The sequence below is a fragment of the Equus caballus genome, chromosome 24 (assembly GCF_041296265.1).
Source record: "Equus caballus isolate H_3958 breed thoroughbred chromosome 24, TB-T2T, whole genome shotgun sequence".
Lineage (NCBI taxonomy): Eukaryota > Metazoa > Chordata > Mammalia > Perissodactyla > Equidae > Equus > Equus caballus.
In genome coordinates this window covers 31,792,268-31,813,570 of record NC_091707.1, presented here as the reverse complement: position 1 = coordinate 31,813,570, position 21,303 = coordinate 31,792,268, and the positions used below count along the sequence as shown (strand labels likewise).

Sequence of the window (21,303 nt, the reverse complement as noted above, 5' to 3'; positions counted from 1 at the left end):
AGAGCTGATATTATGGTGGAGAGAATTAGTAATCTGGAGAACAGAAACATAGAAATACTTCAGATGGAGAAGACAGAACTAAGACTAAAAAGAAATGAAGAAATTCTCTGAGGGATAAATTCTTAGAAGCATAAAACCTCCTAAAACTGAATCAAGAAGAAATAGAGAATCTGAATAGACAAGACACAAGTAAAGAGATTGAAACAGTAATCAAAAACCTCCCCCAAAATAAAAGTCCAGGACCAAATGGCTTCTCTGGAGAATTCTACCGAACATTCAAAGATTTGTTACCTATCCTTCTCAAACTATTCCAAAAAGCTGAAGAAGACAGAACAATTCCAAACACATTTTACAAGGCCAACATCACCTTGATCTAAAAGCCAGACAAGGACAACACAAAGAAGGAAAATTACAGGCCAACATCACTGATGAACATACATGCAAAACTCCTCAACAAAATATCAGCAAACCGAATACAGCAATACATTAAAAGGATCAAACACCATGATCAAATGGGATTCATACCAGGGACGCAGGGATGGTTTAACATCTGCAAATCAATGTGATACACCACCTTAACAAAATGAGGAATAGAAACCACATGATCATCTTAACAGATGCAGAGAAAGCATCTCACGAGGTTCAACATCCATTTATGATAAAAAAAAAAAAACTCTCAATAAAATGGGTATAGAAGGAAAGTACCTCAATATAATAAAGGCGATATATTACAAACCCATAGCCAACAGCATACTCAACAGGGAAAAACTGAAAGCCATCCCTCTGAGAATAGGAACCAGACAAGGATGCCCACTTTCACCACTCTTATTTAACATAGTATAGGAAGTCCTAGCCAGAGCAAGCAGGCAAGAAAAAGAAATAAAAGGGATCCAAATTGGGAAGGAAGAAGTAAAACTGCCACTATTTGCAGATGACATGATTTTATATAGAGAAAACCCTAAAGAATCCACCAAAAAACTTTTAGAAATAATAAACAGGGGCCAGCCCAGAGGCATAGCAGATAAGTTTGCATGCTTTGCCTTGGCAGACTGGGGTTCACCAGTTGAGATCCCGGGCGTGCACCTATGCATCACTTATCAAGCCATGCAAAATAGAGGAAGATGGGCACAGATGTTAGCTCAGGGCCAATCTTTCTCAGCAAAAAGAGGAGGATTGGTGGCAGATGTTAGCTCAGGGCTAATCTTCCTAAAAAAAAAAAAAAAAAAAGGGAAAGAAAAGAATATGGTAAAGTCACAGGATACAAAATCAACATACAAAAATCAGTTGCATTTCCATACACTAACAACGAAGTAGAGAAAGAGAAATTAAGAATACAATCCCACTTACAATTGCAACAAAAAGAATAAAATACCTAGGAATAAATTTAACCAAAGAGGTGAAAGACCTGTACACTGGAAACTATAAAACATTGTTGAAAGAAACTGAAGAAGACACAAAGAAATGGAAAGATACTCCAGGCTCTTGGATTGGAAGAATTAACATAATTAAAATGTCCATATGGGGGCTGGCCCCGTGGCCGAGTGGTTAAGTTCGCGCACTCCACTGCAGGCGGCCCAGTGTTTCGTTGGTTCGAATCCTGGGCGTGGACATGGCACTGCTCATCAAACCATGCTGAGGCAGCGTCCTATATGCCACAACTAGAAGGACCCACAACGAAGAATATACAACTATGTACTGGGGGGCTTTGGGGAGAAAAATGAAAAAAATAAAATCTTTAAAAAAAAAAAAAAGTCCATAATTCCTAAAGCAATCTACAGATTCAATGGAATCACTATCAAAGTTCCAATAAACTATTTCCAACAGAAACAGAACAAAGAATCCTAAAATTTATATGGAACAACAAACAGCCAAAGCAACCTTGAGAAAAAAGAACAAAGCTGCAGGTATCACATTCCCTGATTTCAAAATATACTACAAAGCTATAATAACCAAAACAGCATAGTACTGGCACAAAAACAGACACACAGATCAATGGAACAGAACCAAGAGCCCAGAAATATATCCACGCATTTATGGATAGTTAATTTTCAACAAGGGAGCCAAAAACATACAATGGGGAAAGGAAAGTCTCTTCAGTAGACAGTTTTGGGAAAACTGGACAGCCACATACAAAAGAATAAAAGGAGACCATTATCTTGCACCATACACAAAAACTAACTCAAAAAGGATTAGAGACTTGAATGCAAGATCTGAAACCATGAAACACCTAGAAGAAAACAGGCAGTACGCTCTTTGACATTGGTCTTAGCAGCATATTTTCAAGTACGGGGTCTGACTGGAGAAGGGAAACAATGGAGAAAATAAATCAGACTACATCAAACTAAAAATCTTCTGCACAGCAAAGGAAACCATCAACAAAACAAAAAGACAACCTAACAATTGGGAGAAGATATTTGCAAACCATATATCTGATAAGGGGTTAATATCCAAAATATACAAAGAACTCATACATCTCAACAATAAAGGAACTAACAACCCAATTAGAAAATGGGCAAAAGATCTGGAGATTTTTCCAAAGATATACAGATGGCCTACAGGCACATGAAAAGATGTTCAACATCACTAATTATCAGGAAAATGCAAATCAAAACTAAAATGAGATATCACCTCATGCCCATCAGAATGGCTATAATTAACAAGACAGGAAATAATAAGTGTTGGAGAGGATGTGCAGAGAAGGAAATTCTAATACACAGCTAGTGAGAGTACAAACTGGTACAGCCACTATGGAAAATAGTATGGAGAGTCCTCAAAACACTAAGAATAGAACTACTATACAATCCAGCTATTTCACTGCTGGGCATTTATCCAAAGAATATGAAAACACAAAGGTGTAAAGATACACGCACCCCTATGTTCACTGCAGCATTATTCACAATAGTCAAAACTTGGGAGCAACCTAGGTGGCCATCAAGGGACAAATGGATAAAGAAGATGTGGTATATACACACAATGGAATACTACTCAGCCATAAAAAAGGATGAAATCTTGCCATTTGTGACAACATGGATGGACTTGAGGGTATTACGCTAAGTGAAATAAATCAGAGGTAGAAAGTCAAATACCGTATGATCTCACTCAAAGAGAAGACAAAAACAATAAACAAACACATAGGGACAGAGATTGGATTGGTGGTTATCAGAGGGGAAGGAGAAGAGAGGAGGGTGAAAGGGGTGATTAGGCACATGTGTATGGTGATGGATTATAATTAGTCTTTGGGTGGTGAACATGATGTAATCTACACAGAAATCGAAATATAATGATGTACACTTGAAATTTATATAATGTTATAAACCAACGTTACTGCAATAACAAAAAAAAAGAGAAAAGAAAAGGTGAGAACAATGCAACTCCTCCCCCCTGTTACTGGCAGGAATTAAGGTGGTTTATTTGGGTTAGTTTTCTAGATAATCAAAGCTTAAAGTGTAACTCGAAAACAAATTTTTGATGAAAGTTTCAATAAGGTGTTATAAACATTTCAGCCTTTTAAAATAGAGACTGACAAACATAAACTAAAGCTTTTATTGATGATGAGGGCACAAAAAAAATTCCAATTACCAACACATGTGCTCTCAAAGACCCCATGCTATCATGCCTTTTTGGTTTCTCCTACGTCAGTTGTTCTAATCCCCCGACTACTGTCAGTCATCATGGAGAATCTTGAATGCTTCTCCCTTTCCACACATACTCTCCAGGTAGCATATCGTCCTTATGCAACCTCTTTGCATTCAAAAAATTTCCTTTTTAAAAACAGTTTTCTCTTTAAATTATGAGATAACTGTATTACAGAACATTTGGAAAAAATAAAAGGGGAAAATCACCAAAATCCTTGTCTTATTTTTCTGGTATAGACATAAAACAACGAATGGAACAGTTGAACATTAGCTGGACTATGTAACAATTTCCAGTATAGTAGTTCAGCCCAGTCTTTCTTTCTAAGATATGGAAAAGCTTTTATTGTACTAAGGGCTGCTAACCCATACTGCATACTTGTCTTAAATCATTATTGTTTTTTTTTTTTTTGAGGAAGATTAGCCCTGAGCTAACATCCACTGCCAATTCTCCCCTTTTTGCTGAGGAATATTGGCCCTGAGCTAAGATCTGTGCCCAACTTCCTCTATTTTATACGTGGGACACCTGCCACTGCATGTCTTGATAAGCAGTACATAGGTCTGTGCCCAGGATATGAACTGGCGAACCCAGGCTGCCAAAGCGGAGCACAGGAACTTAACCACTACACCACTGGGTTGGCCCGTCTTAAATTATTTTTAGTAACAAAAATATAAATAAATTTCATTTTTAAAAGGAAAGAATAATTCCCCTACTTAAAACATTTAAAATATTCAGCATAAACAAACTGAAGCTACAGACTAGGAGAAAATATTTGAAAAGCCTATAGCCAACAGGAGATTAGTATCCCTCCTCCCTCCAAAAATATACTATATTTCCTCAAAATCAGTAAGAAAAAGACAAACAACCAATAGAAAAATGGGCAAAGAACATGAACAGGCAATTCACAAAAGAGGAAATGCACAAGGTCAGTAACCATAAGAAAAAAAGTTCAACTTCATTAGAAATTAAGAGAATCCACTAAAATAACACAGATGTCATTTCAAATCCATCTGACTGACACATCTTCTACAAAGATGTAAAAGACTGGAACTTGCCATACACTCTGGATGTACAATCACTTTGGAGAGCATACTCACAGTCTCTAACACAGTTTCAGATCCAAATACCCCATCAGCAATTATCTTTGAGAAACTCACATGTGCAGGATTACTGAATCAGAATCCCACTGCAACACTGTTGGTTATTGTGGAAAAACTGGCAACTACCAAATATTTAGAAATAGGAGAATGGACAATTTTTATATATTCACAAAATAAAAGAAAATGAATGAACTAGAGCTACATGTATCTATATACACATAAATTCCAAAAACATCTCTCTTCTGCAACATGTACCTATATATAAACTGCAAAAATGTGGGAACTTTCTGCCACTACTTTTACACACATGCATATTTATCTAAAGATTTAAAACATGCAAAGTAATATTATATAACATTAAATATTTATATTCATAAATATAATATTTATAGTAATGATGAGATTTTCACATATTGAGGTATATGGGGTAACTATTTGAGTTCAAAACTCATTTGGCTCAAACTAAAAAGCCTGACTTATGACCTATCAAACATACATTGTCCATCTACTTAATTGTTAAAGAATGCACTTTTTTATTTTTTTTTTCCTTTTTCTCCCCAAAGCCCCCCAGTACATAGCTGCACATTCTTTGCTGTGGGTCCTTCTAGTTGTGGCATGTGGGATGTTGCCTCAGCGTGGCTTGATGAGCAGTGCCATGTCCGCGCCCAGGATTCGAACCAACAAAACACTGGGCTGCCTGCAGCGGAGCGCGCGAACTTAACCACTCGGCCACGGGGCCAGCCCCTGCAATTTTGTTTTTAAAGATTTTATTTTTCCTTTTTCTCCCCAAAGCCCCCCGGTACATAGTTGTGTATTTTTAGTTGTGGATCCTTCTAGTTATGCTATGTGGGACACCACCTCAGCATGTCTTGATGAGTGGTGCCATGTCCGCATCCAGGATTCGAACTGGTGAAACCCTGGGCCGCGGAAGCAGAGCACGAGAACTTAACCACTCAGCCACAGGGCTGGCCCCCAAAGAACGCACTCTCTTAATATAAGAATGCATACTTCCCCTCCTATGCTCTATTGGTAACATCGGTTTAGTCCCTTTCCTGACTTTACATCATGTTGACCTGCTAATTTGCAACTGAATACCTCTTTGAAATTTTGATGAAAATGTATCCTGGGTGTGTTTAATGTAGGTCTTTGTTCTAAAAAGATGACTGTACTGAAACCCATGCTTCTCAGAACGCCTTGTAAGGCTTTCCTCAGTTATAATCCTCACTCTGGCTCATAACAAACTCATCCCAATTTTGATTTATAGGTTGGTTATGGATTATTTGCGTTGGCAGTATGATAAATACCAAATTCAGGATAGTAGCTACTATCCTAGGAAAAGAGGAAGGGGAATGTGGGAGAGGTGCTTCAATTTTACCTGTAATTTCTTTTTGTTATACAACTAGTCTACCTTTCCAAATTAAATGCAAAATTTTGTTCTGTTTGGTTAGGATTTTGTTTAGTGTAGGATCAATCTATAATGGAAACAGAAAAAGCTTAGTGAAAACACTTCAAAAATAAAATATACACAGCAAATAAAACAAAATATTAAAGTTTAATGAAGTTGGGTGGTAGGTACATGGGTGCTCATTATATTATTTGCCATACTTTTGAAACCAGCAGAGAGTTACCTAATGATGATTAAGTAGCTAGGAACTAAAGTTCTTTTTCCTTTTTCCATTTATTGTTTATAGCTTTTAGGTGTTTAACCCACCCACTGTTAACTGTGCTGCTGAGGCAATATGCTCTCTGACTCCCACTAGGCTCCTATATATAACATCTTCCTGGAGCCTGGGTCACCATGGTAATGGGTGTGTGAGCTGTTTTTCAGGAGTTAGAACTCCCTGTCCACTTCAGGCCGGTTGAGACCACCAACTCATCAACTGGGCCCACGGAGATATCCAATAGGTGACCTTTTGACTTCAAGAGGCTAAAAACTCCACCCTCACATGCAGCTAACGTCGCCATTTTGTGAACACGGGTCCTATGAAGAGGCATGAAGTCTGACCACGCTTGCACAGATCATCAATTACCTCACCTTTCCTCACCTCCAATCACCTCTCTCCACATTTCAGACCACCTTGCCCCCATCCCATAAATATCCCTGAGTCCCTATTTTCGGGGAAGCTAATTTGAGGCTCATGTTCTCGCTTCCTCACATGGCTGCCTTGTGAGTAAACTCTCTGCTACAATCTCATTGTCTCAGTGTTTGGCTTTCTGAGCTGCAGGCAAAAACGAACCTAGTTCAGTAACAATTTTCCGTATATGCTTAAAATATTACACAATAAAAGATGTGAGAAATAAATATCTGAGATTAAAAAATCCACTGTTTTTCAGCTGACTAATCTCATCAAACTTCAAATCCCTTTACTGTGAATGAGATTATCCATAGCAGCCTACAAAAGGAAATCAATTTTCTGGACAAAGGCAGCCCACCACTGTATCTAAGGGTGGAAGAATGAAGCCAAGGACAACATCTGACTTTTGGAATGAGAAAAATGCTTTAAATGTTATTTTCTACTTGAACATTAACAAATATCATTATAATACTTGAAGTTACACAAGAAAGTCATCTAACTCAATAAGACTTGGTTCATCAGATCCAAAATGATTTCAATCTCATTATACTTCTGAGAGGGTAATCAACTTGATCCTATTTTCTCAGGACTGTCTCAGTTTTAAAATGGGAAATCTTGTGTTCCAGAAACCTCTCAGTCTCGAGCACACCGGGACAGTTGGCCTCCTTAACTTATGGTCACAACAAAACTTTTGGAAGAGAATTTATCTAGTAAACCATCTAATTTTACAGATGGTAAAAATGAGTACTAAGAAATTAAGTGAATTAAACCACAGTTACACACAACTGCTTTAAGTTACAACTGGATCAAAGTGAGTTCTTCCTTTTGAGAGACCTATTTATAGGTCACTCAACCACAGCCCCTAAATGCCAATTCATCATTGTTCTTGGACAGTTTCCAATATCTGGTTACCCTCTCACTTCTTTCCCACACTCAAACGATTGCCTCACAATATGGGTTCAAGACTAGGGATGCTCCTGACCTTGGAGGAAGAAACTGAGTAGAGGAAAGGAATAGAGGATCCACTTCTTCACGCTGACCTTTGAATAGTCTGTAGGGAAGTTATACACTCTCCTCTCAGTTTCAAAAAATTCTGTATACATGTTTTTAAGATTGGCACCTGAGCTAACAACTGTTGCCAATCTTCTTCTTTTTTCTTCTTCTGCTTTTTCTCCTCAAATCCCCCCAGTACATAGTTGCATATTTTCAGTTGTGGGTCCTTCTAGTCGTGGCATGTGGGACACTGCCCCAGCATGGCCTGACGAGCGGTGCCATGTCCACGCCCAGGATTGGAACCGGTGAAACCCTGGGCCGCCGCAGTGGAGTGTGTGAACTTATTAACCACTTGGCCATGGGGCTGGCCCCTCAAAAATATTTTTAAATGAATTTTCTTTTTGTAATATTTAATGTAAAATAGCATGTTTGTGTACTCTAGAGGATATATAGATAAGTAAAAACACTTTATTAGAGTAGTTATTCAAAGGAAGGGAATACAGAAGGAAAATCTGCTCACTTATAGTCAATGTCACCAGAATGCAAGGCCCTAAAACTACATAATGTTTGCAACAGTACCTAGCACAGAGTCCAACACATTGAGGACATTACTCAATACATTAGTTTCCTTTCCTGAGCAGTGTGAAAAGACGACACTTTCCACATCTCTCAATTTCTTCTTGATTCCTCTAAACTAGCCACTGAGCAAATAAAGAAGAAAGCAGCCTAATAAGAATTTTCTATTCCTGCAGAGGCTTGTACTTGTGTTTAACGAACCCACTATCCAAGAGCAGAAATAAAAGAGCTGCTTTCAATTAATCCACAAAAACAGTCATCTATGTCCAATTTAAATTTGGACCTACCCTCACTTTTTCATAACCCATCAGAGCATATTTACAATGGCTTCTTTATAGCTAAAAAACGTAACAATGAGATTCTTTTCCTCTTTCTTTGGGGTTTTTTACAGTATACCAGTGCAGAATGAATACACAGACTTCATATTTTTCTTCCCCAGAATTTTTTTCATACAATCTCTCCTTTCAGTATCGACATTTCTCTGGGGTAAGAGAGAGAAGAACAGAAAGAACAGCAGAGTGAGTCTGGAACTAGAAAGCACAGTTTTAAGTTCCAGGACTGTCATTTAATTTTCTGTGTGAGCTTGGACAAGCACTTAAACTGTAAAATGGGAATAAGACCAATCCCATGGTAATTGGAAAGTATAAGAATGTACACAGAAGATCTCTGTAAATTGTAGAAGGCAATTTTAAGGAGATAAACTTATTTGATATCACATTATCAATAGGAGAGTCAAAATTAAATAAATCAGGCCTGACTTTCTAGACAGTGCTGCCCTTAATAGATCTGGAAGGTACCACTGAGAACATTAGCGCTAAAACTAACCCATGAACACACATAATTATCAATAAAAATCCTGTGTCAATTGTACCTCCTCAACAGCACCTTTTATTTCAATTTATCAGTCACTAACATGTACAAGAAAGGCAGAAAAAAATACGAAGCCCCATAAAACCTAAGTGTGAAGGATATAAATAATATTACATTAACAATGGAGAGCTCAACATATGCTGAGCACAGTTCTTTGAGTTGGGGACACAGGAGCGAACAAAACAGATTACGGACCTGGCCTAGAGCAGCTTACAAATAGCAGGGGGAGGCAGGTAAACAAATCAACAAGTAAATAGACGGTATGCTAGAAATACTGGTAAGTGGTATGCTCGAGTAAAGCAGAGTAAGGTTACAGGGAGTGCCGGGTGGCAGGGAAGGGAGAAGTAGTCAGGAAGGCAAGGTCTCACTGATAAGGTGACTCATGAGGTTACCTGAAGGAAGTAAAGGGAGCCATCTGAGAAGAGTTGGAGAATAACTCAGGGCCCAGAGGCAGAACGGTGGAAGCAGCTAGTGAGGGAGATGGTCGTAAGAGATAAGACAGAGATGGGACCTTAAAGACCAGATGTTACTCCAAGATAAGATGTCCTTGGACGGTTTGGGGACAGATGAGTGACATGTAACTATTGTTTTCAAAACTTGTTAGTTGTGGAATCTTTTGGTCAAAAGTATCCACAGATGATCAATAAGTAAAGTAGATAAAATAGGAGCGGCTCTGATTAAGGAAGGGTTACCCAGAGACCTGAGTCTGCTGTTCCCAGTTTTCCTCTTCCTCCTCTGACGTGACAGTTTAAAAATGATTACAAAGTCTGTAGCATGCAAACTTTCATATCCTGTATCCAAAAAACTTCATAATTTGGCCCCATCCTAACCTTTCAAAAAGCTATTCCTAGGGAACAGCAAAAAGGAATAAATCAAACTGCTGATGCACAGTAGAGGAGCAAATATGTTGCCACAAGTCTCTGTAACACCCTTATCAACCAAGCACCAAGGCACAGGTGCCACAGTCCTGCTCCCTTCCCCCCCACACCCCTCAAGCAACATACTACCCATTTATAGCTTGTGTTCCCTTTCAGGGCTTCCCTTGATATTCATTTTAACTTGATCCCACTTGATTAAAAATATTCTAGCAATACTCTGTGATCTGCCTCTGATGACTATCTCCAGATACAGCCTGTCAATCTATATTCTAGGAAAATCCTTCCTCCACTAGTGTTATTTCTCCCACCAGCAATGACTTCCCAGTTTGCTCTGTTCTAATCCCGCCCACCTGTCAAAGCCTACTTGGCAAAGCCTCCCTCCCCACATTCTGACCCTTAGTTGGAATCATAAATCTTCAGAGTGTGAGGGGAACTTCCAGGCCAGGCCATCTAGTGCTCTAAAATTTATTGCTCATTCCATGGACTAACTCTGCAGATTTGGCTGGCAGTCTTCCAGTCTTTGTAACTGCTTTTAGTGACAAGCACACACTAGCCCATAAGACAGTCCATGTTCTTTCAGACGTATAGCAACCGTGAGAAAATTATTTTTACTGATCCAGAACCTGTTTCCTTCCACCACTAGTTCTGCCCTCTGGTTCTAACAGAGGAAAGTCTGACACAACACCCCACCACACCCCCAGCCTGAACAGCTTAGAGTTGGCCTTGTGTTTTCCCCCATTCCAGCTCTTCCTTTAAAAATCCTACCGATTTCCCAACCATCCCACAGGCCATCTGTGGAATCTGCATTCAATTTGTAATGATCGCAGGCAGATATGTCATCTGTACGTGTAGCCAGCGAAGCGTCTCTGTGTCCCATGCCACGGATTACACCCTTTCCCTGATCTTCTCCTTTGAACTCTCTTAGGGCTCTACACTTAGCCTTGCATTCATCATTGCACATTGTGTCAATCAGCATTTACTGAACACTGTCAGGAACCATGCCAGGTACTAAAAAAATAAAAGTAAATAAAATGTACTCAGCCCACAGAAGAGTAAGAGCAAGACAGGTAAAACAATAAATAGCTGGGGAAGCTGGAGAAGGCTTCAATGGAGGAGGTGACATCTGGGCCAGGGAGAAACTGTATCAACATCCATGAGTCACACAGCCTTGGGTCCCCAGCACCAAAGGGGACAATGTTTTGCTCTCACTTGAAGTTCAGCAAATATGTAAATTTGGTAAAGCAGAGAAAGCCTGCTCAGCCCCCTCAGCCTCTCCCGGAGATGAGGGCGGGTGAACACTGACTCCACAGTCTGTCAAGGGCAGGTGCAGACGCTCACACTGTACCTGACTACGTACGCTATTGCTCAGGTGGTTGTCCTCGGACATCTGTGCATTCTGGAAGTAGGACAAGGGTGCAGGTAACTCTGTCATTGGAGCAACTGTATAGAAATACTTTTTCACAGAAAACAAAGCCTCCTGGGGTTCTGAAAAGGGAAAAAGAAAACAATTCTTTGGGCATTACAATTATACGTTTATTTTAAAACACTTACAAATTACGTTTAGCAAAACAAACCTTTCTTTCATGTGTTCTCTTCCAGGCCAAGCTTTCTAAGGACCTCGACGGCTGCTGTCACCTGCAGGCTCCCGTATTAGGTCTGAAATAGGATTTTACCAGGTCACTCAGAGTTGATCAAATCCTAGTAAATCCATTCACACCAATCAAATACTTATAAGACCAATTTGTAAACCAGGAATGTATTAATTTCCCATGACCTTCAAATGATAAACTTTGTCAGCTCAAGATACCTCTTTGGTAATGAGTAAATCTACTTGAGATACCAAATGTTTTCAATCACAAAGATGTCCAATGATTTCAGATTTAGAGCCACGGTAGTTCAACGATCTTAAAGAATGTTTTCTTCAACATGCTGACCAATCCAAACTAATTATTATATCTTCATAAAATTATTTGTCTAGTGCTTTTTGCAAAATTCTATTATCTCATTTTATCCTTAACACAATGCCCCAAAGCAAGGTAAACAGGTAACATACCTACTTTACAAAAGCAGAAAGGGATCCAAGCTCAGTGACTTGCTTAAAGTCACAATTGGGTGCACCAGGACAACAACCAGACTCCTGACTCCCAGTCTCAGGTCTCTCCTCTGCACCTGGCGCAGCCTTATTTACACACATGACTGTCTCCCAGAGCTCACCCTCCTACAAGCACACATTGCCATTGGCCTGTCTACCTCAATTTCCATCAGCCAATTCTTTATGATTTCAACTTCCCTTTTCATAGAAAGTCTTCGGAAACACAGAAGGAAAAAAATCTGTTTGCATCCAGAAGTATTCTAATTCATATACACTATCTAAAACATTACTATGTACACATTCACATGAAAGCATTTTGTCAATGTCCTGTTTCATTTTCACTTTTCACTTCAGGATTCTCTACCCTCTAAATACTCTATTGTTTTCATTCTAATGATTTTTCATCAAAGACATATAAAGTAACTTTTTCCTCTAGTAAAGGCAGTGAGTTTCAAATTAACCATCAATTATCTATATTTGGATCATTCAAATCATGGAAAGTTTTTAACCAAGGTATGCTTTCCTTTCTATCCTACTTGTTTTTATATACCATGCCTACCTTTCTCCTCCCCTCCAACTTCAGCCCATAGTTAGCTGGCATGTGATCAGGGGATTGCAAATTAATATTAACTAAACAAGACATAATTAACTAATGTAAATTTGCTTTAAAAAGAAAGTGAATTAGAAATAGAGATAACTTACTTTTATGGGGGTTACTCACTGGCAGGGGGTACACGGGAAGCTTTTGGGAATATTGGTAATGTTCTGTTTCTTCATCTGGGTGCTAGTTACACAGGAGTTTTAGTCTGTGAAAATTCACTGAGCTCTACACCTATGTATCTGCACACATTTCTATATACTTCAACTAAAAAATCCAAATAGATTTTTGTGGAAGTAAACTCATATTTAGGGTTATTCGTACCATTGGTCCTCTCTTTCAAAATGGATAAAATTAAGACGTGGCAATATGTACATTAGCTTACCCAAAAGAGAGGAGCACTGCAACAGACCAGTTATACGTATTTTCTAAGTACAATAAGTATTCAAAGTAAATGTTCTGACCTATGGGTCTAGATTTTTAAAAGTTGACTATATACTTGAAACTTTAACATTCAGGTGATTAATGATGAGCAAATAAAACACATATTATTCCCTTCTTTCCCACAAAAACATTTAGTACAATATCTACTACCTCAGCAAACCCAGAAATGCCAAAAATGATGGCAAACAGAAAAAGCTGCAATTGGTTACCTTCACTGGATGCTCTGAGGACTATACCATATCATTTAAAGGCAGCTCTGTAACAGAAAACCCTTAGAAACCTGTCATTAATTTCTCATATGCGGGCTGGCCCAGCAGCGCAGCAGTTAAGTTCGCTCACTCCACTTCTACCACCTGGGGTTCGCCAGTTCAGATCCCAGGTGCAGACCTATACACCACTTATCAAGCCATGCTGTGGCAGGCGCCCCACATATAAAGCAGAGGAAGATGAACACGGATGTTAGCTCAGGGCCAGTCTTCCTCAGCAAAAAGAGGAGGATTGGCAGCAGACGTTAGCTCAGAGCTAACCTCCTCAAAAAAAAATTCTCATATGATCTCTCAGAAACAAAAGAAGTAACAGTGTCAGCCAAATGAAACAAGCAAAGGGCAAGAAAGGGCAACGCAGGCAAAAATAAATAAGGAGTAAATGAAATGAATTATATTTAGAGGGAAAATATGAACAGAAGTGACTACCCATTCACTAAACAAGAGTTTACTGGCTATTTATATCAAAACTCAGAGAGAGATGCTGAGAGGATCTGAATAATTAGTTATGTTCCCTTTACCCATTTTACAGATGAAAACAATGAGGCACACAATTTCACTAACCTGCCCAAGGTCACATCCAGTAAGGAAAGGAGCATGGCAAAGGCTCACATATTACACTGTGCTGCCTCTGTGTAAAACTCCATCTCTGCTCTTTAGGAGTTTGTAACAATGACTAATAAGATATACAGAGCTGATATTTATTAATAGTAAAACTAATGCTTAGAAGTAAATGAGATCTTAAGAAAAACAGTAGTAAGTGACATCTTAAATAGTTTCCATTATTAGCCTTATGCCTGTAGGATCTGTTCAGCCATTACAAGAAATCATATAAATTGATTATCATATTGGAGCTTTCTCAGACAAATCTCGTAAGAATCATCAATAATACAGTAGTCACTTTAGCATATCCCCAATACTATTTTTCAAAGGCATATCTGTATTTACACATGAATTAACTAAGGCCCAGGAAAGGTGAAAGAATTTGCCAGCACAATTATGGGGCAAGTAACACCAGTTCCAGAACCCAGGTCTTCTGATGCCCAGCCCAGGTCTTTTCCAGTTCACCCAAAGAAAGCTCATGCCTCCACTGATGCTTTGAAGATCACAATGCTACAGGGTGACCCACCCTGGAAGAGCTGCTCTTCACATGGAGCTCAGCAGGAAGCAGAGGCAGGCAACAGGACTAGCCAGGTCTTCAGTCAGGCCTGGTGAACAAACAAACATTGTTGGTACAAAGAAAGGAGAAGCCAAAGCCAGATTTGACTCTGGTCCAGGAACAGCTGAAAACAAGTGATGACTGCATGGAGAAGGCCAATGATCCCACTGTTCAGGGAGCGTGACAAAAGACACTAGTGGACTTTATAACCTTCTTAGCAGTGCCCTGAGAACAAGAAAAGACAGTTGTCGGGAAGCGAGGATTTTTCATGTGACCTGGATCGCAGAGGGAGTAGGAGTATGGATGGAAGCGGATTTTGGTGTTTTCTCTTTCTGGTCACCTGCTAAAGATTTTCTGAGACTGACAGAGCATAATACTTGAATTCATTGCCATCCACTTCCTTTTTCTCAAAACACTTTCTCAATCAGATAAAAAGAAAAAGTAATCCTTTTCTGATGGGCAACTACATTTTCTTTCTATTACATACAAAAAGACTTAAAAAACCCCAGGAGAATACAAATAATCTTAAAGCTTAGTTGTGCTGGACAAAAAAATCTATCTAACCAGAAAATCTTCTCTCCATCAGCACTTCAAAAAGTATCACAGGAGCAATGCTTAGAATCTCAAAGTAAGCTTATTAAAAATCCCATTTAAGGAAGGGTCAACAGAAAAGTATATGTCTGTCTCTCACTACATCCCAAAGCAACAACTAAACCTCAAACTCTTACAGCACATTTACTTAATTACTGATACCATTTTCTTTCTTCACTCAGAGATAAATGTAAACAAAATTTATATTCCACAGAAACAAACATCTTCAGGAGACTTTCTATCATGATCTTCTCCAGCACAAAGGGCTTGTCGCTTGCTTTAATGACTCCAGCCACTTAACTAGTTTCTCTCTCTCTCACTTAAAAAACCACAGAAAGTACTTTTTAAAAGTATCTTTGTATTGTAACGCTAGGAAGTTTTCAAGTGCCAAATGAGCTTGTGATTTGTTCTTTTTCCACAAAAGTTTTAATCAGCCTTGGTGTTACTTTGACAGCTTGTTCCTGGACAGGCTGCCCAAGTTCTGATTACTGTATACGGATGGGCTGGGAGAGCCTCTACTTGAGTTTTTAAAAGCTCACATCCAACAATAAATGTAACCAACCTCCAAACTGCATTCTCTAATTAAAATTAATAAAGACAGGCCCGTTGGTGTAGTGGTTAAGTTCACACACTCCGCTTCAGCAGCTGGGGGTTCACAGGTTCAGATCCCAGGCACAGACCTACATGCTGCTCATCAAGCCATGCCACGGTGGTGTCCCACTACAAAACAGAGGAAGACTGGCACAGATGTTAGCCAGGGACAATCTTCCTCACCAAAAAAAAAAAAAAGAAAAGAAAAGAAACTAAAGTAAAACTAATTTGAAATTAATTTAAAACTTCAGGAACACATCCTGGAAAGACTCCTCTGAATTTTAAAAGAATAGGAGCAAATAATTTCCCCAACGCTGTAAGAGGTTCTGTGAAAGTGGTAGAGCCTAAAAAGAGCAAGGCTAGTGATACATCCTATTTGGTGACTTTGTTCCCCCTTCCGTCCCACGCCACTTCTGTGAACCATCTGAGGCAGATTAGATGACTATTCAGCAAATACTCACGCCTTCCCCCAGCATCCTCACGGGAAGAATATACCTCTCCTCTCTGGTGATATTGGACTTGGCCCTCTGACTTGTTTTGGCCTCAAGGTGGGTGCAGTCTGCTACCCACTCCATGCCTCTGGGCACAATCATACGACTTGTTTTGGTCAATGGGATCGTAGCAGAAATGGCGCAAGCAGACACTTGAACTGTGCTTGTGCGATTGCCTTGTGCAGAAGTTGTACTTCTGCACTTCTGCAGTTGCTTTGAGAAGAGCTTACCGTGGGTAGCCACTGCCCCTTCAGCCTGGGCCCCAGAATAAGACATGCAAAGCAGAATTGCCCTAACTGACCCAGAGACCTATACCTTGAAGCAGAGCCTTGTGTGAGAACAAATGCTCTAAGGCACTGAGTTTTGGGAGCTCTCTTATGTAGAATTATCATAATTGTTGTTAAAAAATAATGGTTATGTTGGGGCTGGCTCCGTGGCCGAGTGGTTGGGTTCGCGTGCTCCTCTGCAGGCGGCCCAGTGTTTTGTTGGTTCGAATCCTGGGCACGGACATGGCACTGCTCATCAAACCACACTGAGGCAGCGTCCCACATGCCACAACTAAAAGGACCCACAACAAAGAATATACAACTATGTACCAGGGGGCCTTGGGGAGAAAAAGGAAAAAAATAAAATCTTTAAAAAAAATAATAATAATAATGGTTATGTGGGCTCAGAAGACACAATAAAAATGAACAAAGACTTATAAATCCAGGATCCTTTATCTGAAACCCTTAGGACTAAATGTGTTTAGAACTTGTATTTTTTTTCGGATTTTATAAAGGTAATATGATGCAAATACCATATGTTTTATAATGCCCCTTCAGGGTCTTAGATAGAACCACAAAATCAAACACATTAATAAATATATAGTGAAACATATAAGTAGTCTATACATGGCTTCAGGTTAGATTTTGCTGTCAAATGAATCATGAAAAGGCTTTTGGTTTTCTCAGGGGGTTTTGGATTTCAGAATTGTGGATATGGGACTACGCTCCTGTATTATCAATATTTGTATAATTACAAAGAATCTTTCCAGAAAACATTTAATTTCAATAACTCTACATGGAAGGTATGATTACCCCGAGTCATTGTCTCAAATTTGCTGTGGAAATGGGTAGAATACAACTAATCTTTAATGAAAAAATAACTACATCTAATTAATTTGTAAATCATTGGGTATACTCAGCAATGCCTGCATTCTCTCTTTTGTTTTAGATCAACTTAAGGAACTGTACAAGGCATTGTGAAAAGCAAACATTAATTCCCTTTAATCAAACAAACACAGGGTTTCTGCTACAGACACTATAATAGGTGCTGGGGATGCTACTGAATCAGATAATGCTCCTGTTTATTTAAGGAGCCTACTATCTAGAGAAGAAGACAGACAAGTACATTTTTATATTAATTATATGTTGAAATAAAAATATTTTAGATGTATTGGGTTCCATAAAATATATTATTCAAATTAATTTTACCTATTTTTTTCCTATCTTAGAAAAAACTGCTTATTAGAAAACTTAAAATTAACATTTGTAGCTCACACTGTGTTTCTACTGGACAGTGCCGCTCTAAATCTTCAGTTCTTTCTGCTACATCAGGTCTAATATTGAAAATCCCTGACAACCTTTTCCTTCCTGAAGCTTCCCTCCCTTCCTCAGCTTTTATGACACTGCACCGTGGAGGTCTCCTCCCACCACTCATTCTCAGCTGCTTCCTCACCCTTCTCCCATCCCCTCATTACCAGTGTTCCTAAGGGTCTGTTAGGGCCCCCTTCCTTTCCTTAGGCCTCTCCTCCACCGCTCCAACATCAACATCAACTAGTAAGTCTATTTAAGCAACTCTCATGTTTACAGCTCCAGGCCTGTCCATGGGACAATTTCAACTGCTGGCACTTCAAAAGTGATACTTCCAAACCACTTCCTCATCCTCCTCTCTAGACTAGTTCTTTGCTCCTAACTTCCTTATTTCTGTGATCATTTCCCTCATCCTCCAAACTTAAAGCCTCCTAGTCAACTTTACACTTGATTTGTTGCTCCTCAATTGGTGGCTACGTCCTATTCATGTTTTTCCTCCTTTCTAAGCCTCTGCCATCATCAAAGATCAAACTCTCATTATATCTTGCCTGAATTATGCAAAAGTCTTATCCATTCTAGCCCCAACTATCAGATTAACACGCCTAAAGCAAAGCTCTGATGACAACAGTGCCACACTTAAAACACCTTCCAAATCTGCCTGGCATCTACCACACCAAGGAAAGGCAGTATTAGGGGTCTTTTGAAAGGTTTTTCAGAATATAACCAAAAGAAGTCAGTCTCTCCCTGCAATCTGATATAACGGTAGTGGGAGAGCAAGAGGAGAAGAAACCTGGATCTGAGCAAGAGGAAGAGGACCACATAAGCTTTGTTAACAGACAAATATTTTATCTTTTTTTCTAGGATGACACTCAGATACCAACTTCAAAACTTCAGTTCTCCCCAAATGGAAATTCATGCAGCAGTCTAGGACTAGCAGCAGCCATTAACTTAAAATTCAGCAATAAATTATATCCATTCAGAGGAAAGTATACCCAGAACTGGGAGAACTGTCTACTCAAGGACCAGGAGTAGAACAGAAAATCAGATGACAGATGTCATTTCTATCATCTATGGGCGGGCAGGGGGAGATCCATGCACTCAATAAATAGGCCTCTTTTGTAACTGTTAAGGGCTTGTTATTAAATGGGAGTGGAGCTGGGGGACTTAAGTTGGTTGAACTCTGCAAATGAGTTAAGGAGAACTGAAATAGGCTTTTGCAGGTGACTGAAATCAGCCAAATGCAACAAGCTCCAATCTACTTTCCTGTTTTAGCCTCCTTCCTAACAGTTATTTAATGTTCAGAGTGGGTTACTGGACGCTCACGTTCCAGAGGGTCCCTGTTTGTAGCACATCCTCTGATTATAATGCCCTCCCCACTTCAACTCCAAGGGTGAAAACCTTCCCATTGTAAAAGGTAACTCAAATAACAAGATTCCCTTGACCAGAGGTGATCTCTACCTGCATCAAACTTCACAGAATGTTATGACCTCTACAATGTGCTCTGTCAAATACTTATAATATATGCCATATAGTTATTTGCATCCTATTCTTATCTCCCATAGTAAACCTTGAATACTTTATTCATCTTGTTCAAAGCAGGCAAGCAATGTCTTTAAAATTATTATTAAATCACTTCCCTAAAAGAAAAGCAGATATTTGAAAAGAATCTGAGCGGGAAGAAGACGCAAATATCTAAGATATATGCAAAGCACGGGACATAACGCCTCGTGCGTGACACTCCCAATCAAGGGAAAGCATCAGACCCTGTTTTGCCCTCGGGCGTGAGACATAAGGAACTTAGCCCTGAGTGCCGCTCGCTTCCCCTGGACAAGGACACAGTCGGGGCATGAGGCGCGGAGTTTCACCAGTTGCTCAACCAGACCCGCGCCAGGCGCTTCCTCTTTCTGCTGCTCCACTCCAGTCAAGACGGTCAATCCCGGCCCAAGGCACCTGCGCCCTGAGATGACTTGGGGAAACCAGCACTTCCGGACCAAGGCTCCGAAGGGGAATGTCTCTTCAACACGACCGCGCCCCGCGCCCGGAGCCCGAGAAACGGGCCGCCCCTCCTCGTTCCCACACGGGGTTCCTCGGTCCCCGCTCGGCCGCGCCCCGCTCCTCATCCTCGAGGACACCGGTTCCGCGACCCGGGCGGCGACAAAGGGCCGGGCCCTGCCTGCGGCCGCCCGTGTCGGCACCAGGTGAGGGGTTCCTTCGCCTCTCCCAGGACTCCCCACCACGCACCTACTCTTTCCTCGCCTTTCCCGCCGGCCGCTCGCAGCTGAGGTTGCCCCCCGAGCAGCGGCTGTTTTGTTTCCGATGTGAAATCGCAGCCTCTGTAGATGCCCGGCCGAGGCCCCGCCCCAAAGGCTTCACTGGTGTCGTCATTTCCGGCTCTGGCGTCGTTGGCTGCCGGTTCGCCAGGGGAGGGGCGGGACCTGGAGGAGGCAGGGCGGGGCCCACCGGCGGAGGGGCGGGGCCCAGATGCAGTGTGTGGGGCTTCCGGTGAAAGCTAGGACAACGAGGGGAATCCTGCGCTCCCGCCGGCCTCCCCGACCTGGAGGAACCCGCCCGTAGTGCCAGCCTGAGTTTGAGGTTGTCGGGGATCCAAGACTGCTCTTGAGCTAAGGACCAAAGTTTGTACGTAAACTGAGCCCAGCGTGTGCTTCTCCAGGCCTCCAAGTGATGGCATCTTAAATCTAACGTTTCTTTCGTTTCTCTGTAGTACCTATTTTGTACAGTTTCTCAATGCGAATCAGCTGCACCACAGTCAAAATGACGCTAATTAAATTGTAAAGACCTGTGCTCCGCGCCCCTCCCCCCCAAGAATCAAAACTTCTGGTGGGTGAGGAAATCTGAGAAACTGCCTTTTAAACAACCACAGTCTGGGATTCTTGGGCTCCAAGTTTAAGAACCAGTCTTCCTATACAGTAAACTTCTAGAGAGCAAGAAGTGTGGCCTATTTTTGTAATCCTAAAACCTAACAGAGTATCAGGTACACAGTGAGTTGCTCAACGGTCGCTTGATTTTTGCATCTGCCAGCTTTTCATCCAAACTGCAGTAAAGACAGTACCAATAGCTAACTCCCTAAGTAGCATACCACATTCATACAAGCATCTGAAAGTTAAAGTAAACAATGGATACTACACCATGTAAACCAAAGGTGAGCAATAGAGAAATGTTCAAAGTTACAGGTAATCAGAAAACTGAAAATGAAATCAACGATACATGGCATCTGGCCAAATGAGATTTTTCATTTTTTTAAATTCCTCCAAGATAGCCCATCAGATTCCTAGAGCATCAATCCCCAATCCCTCTCTCCCTCCACCCCATATATGAATAGACTTAAATAGGTTTTACACACAACTTCATATTTAA

At 40.4% G+C, this 21,303-nt stretch overlaps 1 protein-coding gene across 8 annotated transcripts in view; it reads right to left on the bottom strand.

The window, feature by feature from the left end:
* Positions 1-20,365, bottom strand: part of PSEN1 (presenilin 1) — a 73,484-nt gene extending 53,119 nt beyond the window's left edge. Inside the window, exons 1-4 of one of the 8 annotated variants that reach the window (XM_070250088.1) lie at positions 20,170-20,336; positions 14,652-14,730; positions 11,700-11,781; positions 11,483-11,610 (exon numbers count right to left, since the gene is read on the bottom strand). In XM_070250088.1, coding sequence (XP_070106189.1) covers positions 11,483-11,557 — 75 coding nt within the window. In that variant the 5' untranslated portion in view covers positions 11,558-11,610; positions 11,700-11,781; positions 14,652-14,730; positions 20,170-20,336. Of the gene's footprint in view, positions 1-11,470; positions 11,611-11,699; positions 11,782-14,651; positions 14,731-20,169 lie in introns of all 8 variants that reach the window. The other 7 variants (XM_005605297.4, XM_070250087.1, XM_070250090.1 and 4 more) reach the window with 7 other exon arrangements.
* Between the last annotated feature and the right edge of the window lie 938 nt (positions 20,366-21,303).